This window comes from Candoia aspera, chromosome 4, assembly GCF_035149785.1.
Source record: "Candoia aspera isolate rCanAsp1 chromosome 4, rCanAsp1.hap2, whole genome shotgun sequence".
NCBI classification, from domain to species: domain Eukaryota; kingdom Metazoa; phylum Chordata; class Lepidosauria; order Squamata; family Boidae; genus Candoia; species Candoia aspera.
In genome coordinates, this window is record NC_086156.1 from 49906374 (window position 1) to 49924747 (window position 18374).

The 18374-nt window shown below is 36.3% G+C and overlaps 1 protein-coding gene across 1 annotated transcript in view; it reads left to right on the forward strand.

Moving 5' to 3' along the window:
• The window catches only part of DCLK3 (doublecortin like kinase 3), a 33465-nt gene extending 16002 nt beyond the window's left edge, over window positions 1–17463 (forward strand). Inside the window, exons 2-5 of the mRNA XM_063304091.1 lie at window positions 7854–9739; window positions 11106–11238; window positions 12717–12884; window positions 15453–17463. Of these exons, the coding sequence (XP_063160161.1) occupies window positions 7854–9739; window positions 11106–11238; window positions 12717–12884; window positions 15453–15649 (2384 nt within the window). The 3' untranslated portion in view covers window positions 15650–17463. The remainder of the gene's footprint in view (window positions 1–7853; window positions 9740–11105; window positions 11239–12716; window positions 12885–15452) is intronic.
• Window positions 17464–18374: the final 911 nt, after the last annotated feature.

The window sequence follows — 18374 nt, forward strand, 5'->3', positions numbered from 1 at the left end:
CCTTTCCCACCACTCTTTCAAGACGCTGAAGACTGAACTAGGTGCTTCCTCATGCCTGCTGATCTTATGGTCTATCCTCTCACTTTATGAGAAAAAATAGGTAATAGCTTATTATTTTCAGAGTTACCATCGCAGTGTTTCTGAGCGTTATGTAACATTCTAGAGAGAGGAAGACTGACTTTCTGTGTGTGCTGCCTCCTGGGAGGAGAGCATAATATTTCTAAGCAATATTCCATTAAAAAAAAAAAAGCAACTGATACAGGCTGGTTACTGGAATCTGTTATTGGCCCAGTGGTTAGGCCCATTTGTTATTTGCTGTTTCTTCTCTCTTAGCCTTAACATTACATCTTAGCTCATGATTCTTGTTAGCACCCACATAAAATCATGGTGTTTTAAAAAATAATCTATCTTTGGTGCCGTTTAAGCAAGATTAAATGTAATTAGCTGTAGGATACTGCTGAGAATTAAATAGACTGTTTTAGAATCTGCTCCTGTTTTAAATCATTGGGAAATTGAAGAGTCTTCCGGTTGGCTGACTCTTCAATTTCCCAATGGCTGAACACTTTCTCAGACCGGTTAAAAAATTTATGTTTAAAATATGTCTGCGACAAAGCCTGAGACCTGGCTTCAGAAAAGTAGACAGTCTGTCTCTTTATCTTAGTTTATTGAATTACATGCAGTTTTCTGTGGTAGCTGAAAGTTGTTTATCTTACCTAGAACTAATTAACTGCATTGCAGATTGAAATTGGGACCATTTCCTGGCTTTATAATGTAAATTATTTTATTAAATTATGCTAATGCATGCAGTTATGTGTAAGCAGACTGGAGACTTTCAGTAATTTTTAGAATCATCTATCACTCAGGCAGTTTGTATGCTGAATAAGAATTCTTACACTTTGTAGTAACATAGAGTATCTTATAAAATACCATTAGGTCTGTGGGATTTCAAGTACTATTAGTAATTTTGAATTACCATTTCACTTTTTAAGTGGCCTATGGGAAGAAGTGAGCTTGTGTACTCAGTAGTAGGCAGACTTTGATCATTCTTGGTCATGAAGCTTATTAGGTGAGTTGCTAAGGATGCTTCCAGAAGATCTGTTATTGGATCATTATTCAACAACCACCACAAAATGTTAAATTGCATTCTATTAATAATCTTCTCATACTTTCCCAAATTGGAGGATTTCATCCTTTTTCTTTTCTGTGTAAATCCATTCAGGAGGAAAATCTAGACTACCCCACATTGGCTTTTTTGTTTAATAATACTGTCTGAGGTTAGTTTTCAAAGTAAGGACAATTATTATTATTATAGGAGGGCTGGATATGTGTGATAAATAAATGATAACTTACATTTTGCTTAAGGAGTGGGGTACACTCCAGGATTAGGTATTTATAAAATGCTACAAAGGAATTTTAATAGTATGAATCATTTTAAGCAAATACTTTGGGGGATAAGAAGGTTTAATGTTTTATTAAGTATGGAACTATGCACCTAAGTATAAAAACCAATTTTCAGTTTAGCAGTTTACGTGTATATTCTGATGCTATCTGTCTTCTATTATTCATCTTATTGGCTAAAATTAAGCCAACATAATTAGTTTAAGGCTTTAGATATAAATGAAGGAGCTGACAGATGCTGAAGATGCTTAGGACCATTTTTCAAGTTAAGGAGAGCACTTCATGGTTTTCTTCCACAATTCACCTTGTTGAATGGCACCTGACCTAAGACCAGTACATAAAAATCTTTCTTTGGGAGTTTTGCACAGAACATTCTCACCAAGTATTACAAATATGTGTTCCATTAGTGTACTGTTAAACTAATTGCACCAAATATACAGTGTTTAGTGCAGTAAAAGTATACTTGGGCTCTCAAATTGTCTGTGTGTGTTTTATCCCCATTATAATTCACAAACATTAGTACTCCTTGAAATCTTCCTTTTCTGTATTTTCCACTGGCTGAGCCAGTCTAAGAAGGCAAGCTTATCTTCCTAAAGTGTATGTAAACAATGCCAGTGTAAAATTCATTTGCTGTAAAAGGATGCGTGTGATCACATTTTGTTTCCATTTGATAATGTAATACACCTGTTAATGCCTACCTCCTTTTCTCTCCTGATTATACAGTCTTATGCATGCACATTATACATTGGTCTTGCAAGTTAACACTGAATAATTTACTTTTAAGGAATAGAAGATTTGAAGGCAATTTAATTTTAAAAGATTCAGGTTACATTCTACAGACAATAGCTACTTGCTTATGCAAAAGTTGTGCGTATAACAATGAAACAATTGCATCCAAAAGACTGTCCTGAGCTGTGCTCATTTCAGATTTGCATATGTAAAATAGGTTATTTTCCTTTATGCATTCTCATAGCAATTATTTGGAATCTGTCCTGATACAATCTCTTCTGTATTATAATTCTATATTCTATTGATATTACTACAATCTGTTGAGTGGGGAGAAAAACCAAAGCCACTTCTAATTTAAAACAATAATTGGTTTGGCCAGTGAGATTTCTTTTGCATTATAATTTAGTACTGTTTAACACTGGTAACGTAATTTCAAATATTTTATTAGTCATATTCTTCCAAAAGACTGCTTTATTTTTTTCCTACACTACATATACTCATAATGTATACATGTATGTGCATGTAGTATACATATAGTATATATGTAATGATTGCCTTATCCCAACGAAGTCAGTCTCACCAGAGTTTAGTGAATAAAACTGATTTATTGAAAGGATAGTATGCAAATACGAAGAAAGCTGAGAATAAGCAAAAGCGCGCCAAATACAAACTAAAAACCCTCGCCTCCAAGCCGATCCCGCCCCCCACCCCAACACCGCAACCACCCCCTCCCAGCATTGGCAAGCGTCACACATCTGCCTGGGAAAATAACCTTGAATACATGTCATAACCCAAACACACATTCCTTCAGGGTAACACAAAGATAACAGCCTGGCAGGGCTGGAATTCCCCACCCCGCAGGTGATAGACACGGGTCAGAAACATGACATGCGAAACGTTACGATGTAGGCAAAGCATTGGAACGATGAACATGACAATATACATACATGTAGGGAGACTACATATATGCATACGCATCAGCTTTTTTTCTTGGATAGGCATGGTTATGCTGAGTACAGAAAAGTAGTAAAGAAATTAAAATGCTTAACAAAAGAAATGTAGGTTTACTATACTTATCCTTACCCTTCTGTCCTTGCGAACCACCATAGTTTCTCCCTCATTCATACATTGCTTCATACATTGACTGTGGTTCTTTTACACTTCTGACCTCACTCTCTTGGAGGATATCATCAGTTCCATCCAACCATCACTTTCTCAACCCATATATCACTCTTCATAAATTTGTTTTTCAATTAGATCCTCATCTGTTCCTCATCTATATCACCAACTACCACTGATCACTGACTTTGGTATTCAGTCCACATTTGTCCAGCAATTATTCTTTCTTGATCCCCATTTCTCACTGTTTCACTATATATACAGTATGTTTTATGTACGCTGTTCTTATATTTAGTAAACCAGTTTATACCAGGGTATAAACACTGATTTACTTGTTCTAGTTTTTCATATTTTGCATATGAGAGAAAAGAGGCTCTTTTTAAAATTTTTTAAAACCTTTAAAAAGATTTTTAAGTTTAAAAAATCTTCCTTTTGCTCATGTGCACATTCCCTCTTTAGTAGGCCAGTGAAATAGGCACTAGAATATAAAAAGTCCCTTATTTTTAAAACCAAATGATATATTTGGCTAGAATAATGTTTCATACATTGTAATGGCTGCTAGAAGTGTTATGAGTTTCCAGACTGGAATATCAAGTGGTTCAAGTGAAGCAAGAGGGGAAAGTTTATCCGTTTGAAGCGCACGTCTTCATTATTTTATAAGTGGACTGAATTTTTCATTTAAACAAATACTGGGGAGAAAGACTATGCTGGGAAACTCCACTCCTGATTCCCATGATGTACACTGGTCTTCTGACCCAAATACTTCTATCTATTTAGGATGTCTTCAAATATTTAACTGACCATGCATAAATTCTTAGATGCATAAATTAGCAGTAGAGTTTGTAGTTCTATCTTCCAGGCTACAGATGCTCATTCTACCCAACCTTGCTACGCAGTGTTGAATGGCCCCTGCAAGAATAAAAAGATTATTTGATTTTTACACCAAATATTTTACACCAAAGGTTATTTACAAAGAGAAATTCTACTGGCATGACACATACAAATTCATTTGCCTGCTTTTATAAAATCTCAATCTATTCTGCATTTCTGTAATTTATGATATCTGCCACACATAGAAGTAGAAATTATTAAGATATAAGAAATCCCACTGAACTATTAGAAAAATATTTAACAATTTCACTTAAATGAAAGTATTATTTATCTTGATTTGAATTTATACTTATTAATCAAACAATGCACTGTTTTGTTTCATAATACATAATTATTTATAGCTATATAAATGATTAACCGTGAGTATGCAAAAGTTACTTCTGAAGTTTAGGGTGCACCAAACTGGCTCTCAAATTAAATTTTAATTAACATTTTTTATATATCTAAAATCTCATGTGATCACTGCATCTTAAAGGATTTCAAAATCGTTACACAAAATGTGATGTTAAACATTTCCCAAGAGCTTACCTGAGAACAACATCTAAAATTTTTGGAATCCATACCATCACAAGATTGTTTCCAACATGATACCAGCTACCTGAAAAGGTTGCTGACACTGTTAATACTATTCAGTTACGTAACTATATACTATATAGTATATACAACTATATACTAAGCAGTTCCATGTTTTCAAACTTTGATCCTGTGAAGGCAAATTACATATGGAAGCTTTATTCTGGGACAAGTTTTTTCTTGGGCTGCCTCATTGTTAAGGGGCAGCACAGTAGTTGAGAAGGTTTGTTGACACACATCTCTTCTTAGAGATTGTGACTTCTCCAAAGATTTCCCCTTTTTCTTGCCAAGTAGTTGTATAAAGTGCAGCAGGCACAAATTGGGAAATACCGTTCTGATAGAGTGGGATTGGAAATTTGATCTTTTGTGTGTGTGTGGGGGGGGTAAGGCATGTTACATTTTATAAATGTGTTAAGCATGGTAGAGGCTTAGTACCAATTTCGTTGCATAGTGAAAGAAACAAGAATGCATATAAGTGTCTAGGTAGTCTGTTTCTTCTTAAGATTCTTGGCTAAGTAACATGGACAAAATCATCACACACTTTACTATTAAGGCTTGTCAGAAGTGGGAAGATTGACAGGAGGGATGAAGTGTTGCAACAAGACTGCATTGTGACTATTTTGACACCCCCTAGAAAGGAAAAAATGTGGGAGCATTCTAGTGGGGAAAGAAAGAGGTATATCTTTCCCTCCTCATTTTCCAGCCAAGTTTAGAAGGAGGAAATGTGTATAATATCTGGGTAAAACCAAAAAAGAAGAAAGATTTTCCAAGTTTATAGTAAGATTTTGTCAGGCGTGTCCAGTGGAAATGCTATTGCAGCTAATGAATGGTGTTTGATTACAATGACTCTCAGAAAAATGAGATCATCCTGGAAGGAAGAAATACACTTGGTAAACAAAAGGGCCTTACTAGGTTTTAGATAGAACTTAATTATCTTTAAAATCCCCTTCTGAGTGTCTACATCAGGTGGGAGAAACTGAATTCCTTTGCATTGATTAGGAAGTGAGGCAGATTGAGTATGTAATGTTTTTATGAGAGTCTAGTTCTTTGCAATGAGGTGAAAACCATTGTTTGTTGCTTGTTTGGAAATGTAGGAGTTCTAGCATGAATTCATTCGAAGGGCCTCAGATTAGAAAAGGGTGGTATGGAAAGGAAGTACAGATCTCCCTAGCTTTATATGAATTTACATTAGTGAATAGCAATTATGCAATAGATCATTTTTATCCAATAATTCACTTTATGTGAAAAAAACCACTGTTACATATTTTGGTCCAGCATACTCAATTTGTGCCAAAGGTCTGGAAATATGCCAGGGTTTCTTCCCACCAAAACTGCTTGAACATTCCTCCCCCACCAACTCCTTTTTTCCTTATTCACCAATAATGCCCTGTCTCCCTCTTACTTCCGAATCTGCGATAGCAACTATAGTTACTGCGGGGTCAAAACAGCTATTGATATTTTATCCAAACCCCTTACCCAAAATAAAAAAGAAGACCCCCCCAACATTCGAAACAAAGTTGGACATATAATGAAGAATGCTAATAAAGTTAGTAGTTCTGTCATGCAGAGTCAGTTTGGTATCATGGTGAAGATGCTGGCCTAGAAACCAGGAGACCGGGAGTTCTAGTCCCCGCTTGGGCATGAAAGCCGGCTGGATGACTTTGGGCCAGTCACTCCCTCTCAGCCCAACCCACCTCACAGGGTGGTTATTGTGGGGAAAATACAAGGCAGGAGTATTAGATATGGTCGCCTCCTTGAGCTCTCGCACACACACGAATGAATGGCGGGATAAAATAATGATAATAATAATACCTTATTTCTCTGCAGTGAACATCATGCACATTAGAAATCCAGCTGTAAAAAAAAAAGGAGAAAACGCTTTCATTGTCCATAGAACATGAGATAAGGAAGAAAATACGTCTGAGTAAGAAGAAGGTTCTGAAAACTTATGAACCCATTCATCAGTGCATTTGAGTTACAAAATTTGACACCATACCCCATACCCACACCACTGTCTTTTTTCCACTAGTTCAATGCGTTGCCTTACGTGAATTCATTTTATATGAGGTTTTCAGGATTTTCCCATTAGACTATCGGTTTTGTGGCGCTGCGGGTTAAACCGCTGAGCTGTCGATCGGAAGGTCGGCGGTTCGAAACCGCGTGGCGGGGTGAGCTCCCGTTGCTCGTCCCAGCTTCTGCACACCAAGCAGTTCGAAAACATGCAAATGTGAGTAGATTAATTGGTACCGCTTCGGCGGGAAGGTAACGGCGTTCCGTGAGTCATGCTGGCCACATGACCCGGAAGTGTCCTATGGACAACGCCGGCTCCAAGGCTTTGAAACGGAGATGAGCACCGCCCCCTAGAGTCGGACACGACTGGACTTTACGTCAAGGGAAACCTTTACCTTTACCTTTGTCCATTTAAATAAAGGTCATTGGGAATTTCAATTACATTAAATCTTTTATAGCCCAATTTCCCTGTCACAATGTAGTTTTTGAATGAAGGTACATGGGAACATAATTTGAGTCTTTTTTAAAAAAAAAAAATTAGCTACCTACTTGATCCTTGAGATTATGTTATTGTTCAATCTCAGTCATAATTAAATCAGAAAAATGAGAGATTTTTTTTATAATAATGCACTTACATAGCATCTTGATGCATTCTATGTTATGATAAAAGCCTTTTTTCCTAAGGAAATTTTTCTTTAAAAATATTTTTGAATATGCAACTTCAGATGCTCCAAAAAAACACTTCTTAGTATTAACTATACTGTTTTTTGACATCTTTATCAGAAAATCCTGTTTTTTAGCTTATTTATCTGAAAATATTTTTAATAAAAGTTGAAATTAAGTAGCAACCTGGTAGAAACATCATAAAACAGAAATTGGCTGGCATATTTGTGTAATTCTTTGCTTTAACAGGCCCATAGACTTGTTTCTGCTAAATAGTGAACCACAACTGACAAGTATAAGGAACGTATTAAGTGATATGTGTATGATTATTGGTGATCAGTTGATGGGCATCAGTTCATTAATCCAGAATATCTTTATTTCTCCATCTAGCATGTGGAACATATGCCATAAATATTAAGGGTAAGACTCCTGTCCTAGTCCCTTAATCTGCTTTCTTTCTTTTGCTGCAGAACCTCGAGGATTTTTTGATCACACTTTAAGCTGCATAAGCTCAAGTGTAACAGAGAGAAGACTACAAGGTACTTGTGCACCAATTGCCCGTGGAGGTTTTGGAAAGCCCTACTTTGGTACAAACGGTTTCAGTTCTCCTTTTATAAATTCTCGGACTGGTTTCCACACTATCCATTCTGAGAACAGTCCAGTAAAGCCAAGGATTGTCACAGTAGTGAAACCCTGTGGGCATGCAGTCAGGAAGATAACATTGCTTCTAAATCGGCGTTCTGTTCAAACATTTGAACAGCTGATTGCTGACATCTCAGAAGCCTTGGGATTTCCACGCTGGAAGAATGATCGTGTGAGAAAATTATATAATTTGAAAGGAAGAGAAATCAGAAGTGTTTCTGACTTCTTTAGAGAGGGTGATGTATTCATAGCTATGGGAAAGGAACAGTTAACCCTGAAAATCCTTGAAATGGCATTTCAAGAACTTTATCCAGATAACCCTTATGCTCCTCTTAATGGGACTTCAGAAAATTGGGAACATCCTCAGAAGCCCAAACACAGGATGTATGAAAAGGCTTCCAAGTTAGAAAAGAGCCTTGAACCCACAGTTGCTAGCAACTGTATAGATATCATGTCTCCTAAAGTAATTAACAAGCGTGACATAAAAGCTCATACCAGGATCAGACAGGAAGAGAAATTGAGACCCAAAAAGAGATGGATAAGAGACAACTCTCATGGGGAGCATGGTGTGAAGCCTTCTAGAAAACTTAGAGATATTGAGAGATACTTTAATGAAGAGAGAAATTGTGAAAGCGAAGCTGAAAAGAGTTCAGATAGAATTATCAGATGTGAGAAATGTGAAAGAGAAAGACAGCTGAGGCAAACACTGCAAAAAGAAAGACAGGATGATCTTCCGTTTGGGAGCAGAGACTTGAGTGTAAGAGCATGTAAGAGATATAATGTTGAAAAGCCTGCAAAATTGAAAAATTTTCAGAAATTATCAGAAAACTCAGTAGAAGAAGCTGAAGTTACATGGAATGAAGCTGGTTGTCAGAGTACATGGACAACTTCACACAGTCATGTTAGTAAAGAACTTGAGAAGCAAAAAAGAAGTATTGATGGAGATCAGATCCTGCAGAACCATGATGAAGAATTAGGAAAAATGAAGACAAACCCACTAGAAAGTCAGCACACTATAGTAGGAGATACCTATGAGCTAAAGAAGGAACACAGAAAATGTTCTAGAGTGAATCAGAGCTGTTGGTTAATAAAAAGTTCTCAGATTGATGGAGAGAAGCAAACAAAAGTTCAGGGAAAGAGAGAAGAGGTACAGAAATTAAAAGAAGAAAACACTGGAGATGAGAAAGTGGGGCATGGGAAGAGTGAACAGGTTAACAATGAAAGGGAAGAAGAACTTAAAATTAACAAAGAAGGAAATATAACATATAAGAACAGTGATGTACAACTGAGACATGATGTCTCTAGCAGAGCAGATGTGGAGAGTTGCTATGAAATTGGCAGAACTATTGGAGATGGGAACTTCGCTGTTGTGATGGAGTGTCACCATCAAAGCACCAACCAGATCTATGCAATGAAAATAATTGATAAGTCAAAGCTGAAGGGAAAGGAGGATATGCTAGAAAATGAAATCTTGATTATCAAGAGTCTTTCTCACCCCAACATTGTAAGCTTGATTGAAGTATTTGAAACTGAAGCAGAAATTTACCTAATCATGGAATATGTCCCTGGTGGGGACTTGTTTGATGCCATCATAGAAAGTGTGAAGTTCACAGAACATGATGCTGCTCTCATGATAACTGATCTGTGTGAAGCTCTTGTATATATTCACAGCAAGAACATTGTTCATAGAGATCTCAAGCCTGAAAATCTTCTGGTAAGAACTGCAAAATACATTGTGTCTTCTGATAAACTGAAATTGTTGCTATTCATTGTTTTGGTGTATATGGAAAAATGATCTAGAACATGGGTATGAAAGAACGTGTAGAATGGTGCAAATTGTTCCTATCCCTTTAAAGATTAATCTAGGAATTTGGACTGTCTGAATTGATTAGATTGTCTAGTCAAGCTCACTTGGAAAGGCTTGGGGTAATTTCTTGGGATAAGGAATTGCTGCTTTGCATTACATGTAACTCTACTCAGCTTTAATACATTTTTTTTTAAAAAGTAACAGTACAGAATACACCCTCTCTCCAAAACTGGTAAACAGCTTTTACAAAATTGTTCTATAAAGTAGAATGCAAAAGTGAACATGTAGTTAGTTTCTCTGATGAGCTTGAGAGTAATTTGCAATAGATGCATAATAGAATTTTGTATATCTGGAAATATAGTGTTGCCATCTTGTGTGGCTAGAGGCAACAGCAGAGAAAAATGGAAGCCGGTTGTAATTTCTGTACAGAAGAATGCATGTACCTTTAAGGGTGTTCATTGAAGTCACTCATAGCTTTCTTTGCTCACCAGTTCAGCACATGCACATTTACATGCCTTCTTTTTTAATTAACTTTTTAGCTTCCTGTTTTCCCATACAAGTGTTCAGGAGACATATTAAAGCCATGTCCCAGTTAAAGAAACCAAAAAGAAAATTGAAGGCAGAGCTTTCCAATATTCATTTAAATGGCATTGTGAGGATCAGTTACAGTGGCTCATAAAGATTACACTTAGCTTAGTTTATCAAAACTTCTTGCATGTTTGTTACTCAGAAAGACAAAGCGTGCAGTTAATTTTTAATGTAATTTGGAAGCACCAGAGACTTATGAGCTTTCCTTATACTGATTCACATCATTGGTCTATCAAGTATATTACTGCATTTTCTGAAACTAACCTCCAAAGAATTTCAGGACATTTTCCTCAAGGTTCTTTTTAATTGAGGTGCCAGAGTGTGCTATGAAGAGGTAGCTATTGCAACAGTGCCCTCCCATTCAAGGAATTTATGTCTGTACTTTGGAAAGGCTAGAACTGTAATTTATGAACTTCAGTGTGGCAAGAAGTGGATTTCCATATAGAACTAGCCAGCCCAGCCCATTAAAATCTTTAAAATATGACATCATAGCAATTCAATCAATATCTATTTATTTGTGACAGGCAATTACATAGGATAGGCTATATCCCCCTATCAGTTTTGTAGCAATAAAGATCCATTATGTGCTTTAATCTTCAGTTGATGGTTAAGCCTTATGCTTGTGTGCAACTTAAGCTAATCATTTCCCTCTAATCTGAATGTTGTTTTTGTTTTCCTTGCTCAGGTTCAGCGTAATGCAGATAAAACTACCACATTGAAACTAGCAGATTTTGGCCTTGCAAAGCAGGTGACAAGACCAATATTCACTGTGTGTGGAACTCCAACGTATGTTGCTCCTGAAATACTTGCTGAGAATGGTGAATATATATTTATGTTAAGTATTAGTTTATGTCAAGTTATGCGAGCATTTGATGATCTTGTTTTATTGTGCTTAGCTTTTATCCAAGTAAGTATTCTCACAACACTACGAATGTATGAATATAGCCTAGGTGTGTTCCATTTGTGTTATATTATTTGTTTGATCTCTTACTGTTCGGCTGCCCCTTTGTTGAGGAATGCTGAATTGACCCCAGGAATGCATGTCTGAAAACACACAAAGGGGTGGTGCAGAAATGGAGATAGGGGAGGACAGATTAATTTTAGGAATTGTTTTACATTGGCCCCCTTTCTCTTCCTGAAAAAGTAGGGATTTTTATGCTGTGGGGGTACAACTGGTTTATGCAGTCTTTGTGTTTTAGTTAACAGTGTTAATTAGGGAAAAGAGCAGTTCAGTACACAATAACAATAACAATCTGGCCATGTTATTGTGCTTTGTACACACTTCAGCAGAGCCAGACCTTCAAGCAGTATTTTCTGAGTTCAGCAGGTTGTTAGTTATTTAATGCTGTATTTTCACTGTTAAGGACAGGGATTTTGCATGAAGTTCTACCTGGTGTGTAGCTTGCCCTGCTTTGGGTAGTTGCCACTTTGCCCTGAGTGGAGACACCAATTGCTAGTCTGCCCCAAACAGATGAATGACCGTGGGCCATCGTGTTATCGCCATGTAGTAATTAGATAGCAAAAATGATTTCGGCAAAGGACAGGGGAGAGAAGGCAAGAGTGGTGCACACAGTACAGAAATCAGCCAATTTGCTGGTGTCGCACAGTGATCTCACTGAGACCACACTAGTGTAAATTGTTTGTATATTGTCACTTAATTTCACAGATTCTATTTCAATTCTATATATCATGTGAAACAATATGCTTATGGACTTGTAGTTCCTAAACTGTGGCAGTCTCTTATTGTTTACGGGAAACCAGTGGCATCTTGAGGGACTTCTGAAGTTCAAAGCTGGGATAAATCTAAAGGCTGGTAATAACTTCCTTATGTTTTAGCTAAGAGCTCGGTAATTCAAGCTGCATCACGTGTAAGTCAGGAGTATAGGCTCTGTCACCCTATTATGACCAGGAAAGAAGGTCTGTGTATGTATGTGTGCACAAATGTATGAATCTGTGTGTTTGTATATGCATGCATGCGTGCATGCATACATACATACTTAGACATAGATGCTATATGCATGATGTAAGGAGTGAGTTGGAAAACCTGAACTCATTCTGTCCTAAATATAATAGCAGCTGCCTCTGTATAACCCTGGCAAGAACAGGTGATAATAGTGGGCACCAACCATGCTTGATTAAGTTTAGGAGGATTAGGATAGTGAATATACTTAGAATTGCATGTCACCTAAGACGTAAGGAAATTGTTTTATTCTGATATTTTATTCACATTTTAAAATATGAAAGCAGAAGTTAAACAAATCATTTGCCAATGTCAAATATTTTTCTTCTCTCTTAGGCTATGGTTTAGAAGTCGATATGTGGGCTACTGGTGTAATACTCTATATTTTACTTTGTGGCTTCCCCCCCTTTCGAAGTCATGAACGAGATCAGGAGGAGTTATTTCAAATTATTCAGCTTGGACATTATGAATTTCTCTCACCATACTGGGACAACATTTCAGCTGGTAAGCTTCCTTTAGTAAGCAGGCTGAGCAGGTTGTAGTTGTGGCTGTATTTATTTCATGTTTCTGGGATTGCAGCAACATGAAAATCAGTATTTGATATAATATTCTGGGAAATTGTTTTAATTTTTAAAGATGCAATTTTATGCCATGAGACTAGAAAGATAGGACTGAAAATGTGTAGCTACTGCTGGTAAAACTTTAGAAGCTAGAGGAAAGTGCACATAGTTGAACCTGGGGTGGTGCCTATGCTATGTTATGTATCTCCTCTATCATCCCTTTGAGTAGCAGAACTAGAACCAGTTCTATAATAAGCAAATAGTATGCTCTTTTGCATATATGCAGAATTTCGTTTTTATTCACACCCAATGTTAAACTGTAAACTGGGTTTACCTTTTTTCCCCCTAATCCATTCAGTTGTTTCCGATTCTCAGAGATTGCCTGGACTAATCCTGTAGTTTTCTTGGCAGGGTTTTTCAGAAGTGGTTTGCCATTGCCTCCTTCCTAGGGCTGAGATAGTGTGACTGGCCCAAGGTCACCCAGCTGGCTTTGTGCCTAAGGCAGGACCAGAACTCAGGGTCTCCTGCTTTCTAGCCTGGTGGCTTAACCACTACGCCAAACTGGCTCTCTGGATTTACCTTTACTTGTTTGAAATACAGTATGCCTTGGGGAATGTTAAAATAGCTGGATTTACACAGAAGCTATAAATATTGTTTATAAACCATAATGATTAGGTTCATATCTCACAGTAAGTTAAAACCAGACAAAGCACATAGCTTGGTGAAATATGTGACCATAACCATTGTTTAATATTATAAATATGGACTGCAGAAGCACCCTGAATTGTATATTTTCCTTTCTCCTCTTCCACAAAGGATGCTGAGTTTGGAAGTTTTTGTGTTAAACTGCAGCTTGTCATAATATTCAAATTGGGCTCAATTGCAATTCATTTTGAATATGTGTAATAGAAATAAGCCAGCTCTGTACCATTGTTCATAACTTTTGTTTATATTCATTAATTAAAGTTAACCACAGTGGATAAGAAGATTGTATTTGTATTTGAATTGTATTTTAGGGTGTACTGGAATCCTGAAAGAGTGTATTTGAAATGATGGACATCAGATTTTCTATGCTGGAAGTATAAAAAATTTGAGGGCTCACTGACCCATATGATATGGACATGTGGTCATTTAGTATCTTTTTGGGATAGCGTATTAATGTACATTAGTAGATTTATGGGAAAATCTTTAAATATTAAAGATGTTAATGTAGTGTTGAATTATACAGGCAGTCCTCGTTTAATGACTGCATTTGGACCGTAATTTCAGTCACTAAGCAATGCAGTCATTAAGTCAGGCATCACATGACTGGACCCGATTGTACAACCATTTTTACCTCAGTTGTTAAGCAAATTGCAGCAGTTAAGCAAATCAATAGCTCCCTACTGATTTGGCATGTGGGAAGCTGGCTGGGAAGGTTACAAATTGTGATCATGTGAATGCAGGACACTGCAATCAGTCATAAATGCGAGCCGGTTGCCAAGTGCCCAAATCACAATCACATGGCCGTGGGGGGTGGTGCAACGTCGTAACATCAAGACGGTTGTACGTAACTTTTTTTAGCCCCATTGTATCTCCAAACCATTGTTAAGCGAATGGTCATTAAGCAAGGACTACCTGTATACCGGTGCTTTGGAATTTGACTGTTTATCAGGAATTGTGGTTGCATCAAGCATGGGGAGTAGCAAAAGGAATTATATTAAGAAATTGGAAAAGGTATTATTCCAGATGTCAAGGAATGATTGTTGGAAATGAGTGATTTATCTATTTTGGAAAAGGCACTATTCTCTACTAATCAAAGGAAGCAGCAATCTGTGTTACTATGGCAGAGATTCTGTGATATCTTACAATAATTCCTTGTACTGTTCATATTATAGTAGTGAATCCATTGGTAAACCAAGGACTATTGATTAGTATAAAATATAAGATAGATTTTTTTCCTTTTGTTTTCTTGGTTTGTATTTTTTCTTTAAGATTAAAGGTTGTTTTGTTATAAAAATAATAGAGATTATAATTTTTTAAAAAATCCCTTGAAAAAAACAAAACAGTGGTTTAGAAGATACTTCAAACAATGACAAGTCTAAAAACAAACTTTGATGTTGCAGCCTTATCAATGGAGAAGCAAAGTCATGCTGTGATTTGTCTACATAATAATTCTTTTGTGTAGAATCTGAAGTATTATCATGCAGAATGCTACCTTTTTTTGGTGCAAAACATTTTTTCCTATTCTGTGTCCCATTTTTTTTTGGTATGAAAAGTTTACCTTTATTAAAAGTGAAAGTGTATTGAACATTTATTTCATAACTACTTTTAACACTCTATCCTAAAATTGTGACAGGCAGAGGAAAGGTTTCCCAGGATCTGTCTATAAATCTTTCTTGGTGCAGAACAGTTGAATGTTTTTTGTAATTTTGGCCTTCCAAATTGTTAAATTTTTATTACGTTTCTTCCAATTGTATGAAATTGTTCAAAGCAAGGTCATGTTAATTATACTTGTCTTTGCTCTTAATAGCTGCAAAAGACCTGATAAACCGACTCCTGGTAGTTGATCCCAAAAAGCGTTATACTGCTCAACAAGTTCTTCGGCATCTGTGGATCCACACAGCTGGAAAAACCAACAATAGAAATCTCCAAAGGGAGGTGACCATCAATCTTGAGCGACACTTTCGAAGTCAGCGCAAGTCAGAAGTTACCAAAGAAGATTCATAAAGGATCCTACCCACCGAGGAAACGTATTTCTTCCATTCTGTACTGATGTAATCTTCTTTCAGAGATCAAATGTTAGCCTAATACATTACTTCTGTTGGGGCTGAAGTCTGCTGAGTACGTCATTATGACTGACTTCTATGGTGTTATGCAGTCACATCCTGGTTCTTTTTATAGACTAGTTTTCCATTTTTTAGAAAGGAATTCTTTTTAAGTGAACAAATTAAAGTCTTGAACACCCACCTGAAATGTGAGAAAAAGGCAAGATTTTTGATTCAGTTGCCATGCATTTTAATGATTAAGACATTTTTCTTTGGGGTCCAAAGTGGAAGGAGATGGGATTAGTGGTGGTGGTAATATATATGTGGTCTTTTCCATAGATATCTAAACAGTTACTTAGTGTTAACCTACTTATCTGTACAGTATATTTCTGTCTTACACCTGTCTTTAGGAATTAGGAAATGCTCTTGTTACAGAAACATATTTTTAAAATAGATCTTGAAAAATGTGACTCATCCAAGAACTTGTCAAACTGCTGGTTAAATGGATAAGATTGAATCTATTTTTGAACCATTCACATATGTTAAATATATTTACAAAAAGGCCAGATTCCAGAGAATTATTTTAGGCATGCTTAATGTCTTGGGAAATGGACTGTCTACCTGGAGTTTTTAATTAACAATTGTGAATATCTGTCTCTTTTTTGAAAATATTGGTTTCAAAAGCATGCTGTGGCATGAGTTGCTTAAGAGATAAAAATTTAAAAATCCTTTGGGGCATATAAAACTAGCTTTTTTGGAACCATACTATTGAACATATCCTTGATATTATACATTTTGAATATATAAAATATTTGTATATCAGGGGTGGGAGTGATTTCTTGTATAAATCATGCACAGTGTAATGCATGCCAGGGCCTTGTTTTAATTGTGTGTAGATACATATTACACTTCGGATTCAAAATACAGATTATGAGAAAAACCAATAGATTATTTACTTTTCCTTATCCAAAGACAGAGAGAGAGAGATGGGATTAAATAAAAAAAATGGCCCTCTTCTTTTAGGTAAACTGCTAGATATATCCCAGATAGTGTCTATATACATGTTTTGATTATTTCCAATATTGCATAACCAGAGATTTTTTTATGTTGTGATTTTTTTCTTAGGACCTTCTTGTTTAAATTGCTACTGTGAATTGTGCTTCAGACAAAGTTGCTGCTCTGATAAAACTTGTAATAAGAAGTCTGGACCTTCGATAAGAACTATCTGAGGTTGCGATTTACAGTAGTAAGCTGCCTTGGCTGTTAGATTTAGACCTCAGATGTGGAAGGGATTAGCAATATGAATCCTGAGATATGACCACCTCTGTAATAAGTAGTGAAGGATTCACCATTGGTCCTAATTCAATCACTAGAACTCTGTCTTATAGCTCTTCCCTGTAGGAATCCAGCTTCTGTGTTTGGTTCTTGATATAGATCTGATATTGCTTACTGTAGCTCTGACAATACTGTGATAAGCAATGGGAAGAAACACAAAGGAATAACAGATTTAAAGAAAAAATAGGAAGATTTTTTTAAAAAAATTCTAATGCTCATTGAGTGTTTGTGTGTATGTGTGTGTTCCCACAATGCAAAGGCCAGTTCCAGCAGAAACACTAGATGTTTGTTGTAAAGGAATATGTGGATCAGGCATCCAAATGTGTACATTTCTCTTTAGCATAGATGTTTGTGACACAATTTGCACAATAATGACATTTTGTTCTTTGGCTCCACTGTGGTGGAGTCAGAGGAATTGAATCTATTGCTAGACCTCAGTTGTTTATTTTCTAGGCTATTTTTTCTCTCTGTATTTTTCTTTTTTCTTTTTTTGACAGGGCTTGAATGTAACACTGATGAGCAGAAAAAAAAATTAAAAAACTCAGGAATATCTTCCTCTTGGTTTTTGTTTTCTTTATCAGAAAAAAGGTAATTGTATTTGTTTATGAAATATTGGCCTTGGGAAAAGTTCATCTCCAGAACTGTTGGAATTGAGACTAATTAAAGGAAAGGACACTTGAAAATACTCTTGATCTTTATTTAGTATGGGTTACTTCCTTGGTCACCTACAGTATATTGATGGAATTGAAATATATTTAGTATTTAATGGTATAAAGCTGATTTTCTGCAGTATTTTGGTGTTTTATTGTTAAAGAAAGAAAAAAAATCACACTTTCAGGGGCAATCTACTCAAGTCTTCCTCAAGCTGGTGTCATCAAAATACTCCCCATAATTACTAGCCAGCCTGCTTGGCTATGTTAACTGGAATAATGGGAATTATCCAACATTTCGGAAAGGTACTATACTGGGAAAGACTAACTGCAAGTTAGAACATACTGTAACATTTTTTATGTACTTCCCTCATTCATGTCTAAAATTCTGTGTAAGAAGGATTTATCTTATTGTATCAAAATGGGTATTTTTTTCCACTACTTTATTTTCTATGGCCTTCTCACATGATAATTCAAGTTCTCTACAGCAAATATTCCAAGCCTCAAGGGAATTCTTATGCTGGCTTAATAAACAGTCTGCAAACCGAGCTGGTTCTATTGCAAATGCTGCTGTATCCTCTTCATGAAGAAACTGGTACCTGAAGATTTGCCCACCAAATTAAATCCTCAAAATTAATACATTGTACATCCTTTGGATTCACCTCCTCCAGGATTACTAGTACATCAGAAAGCTCATTCTGA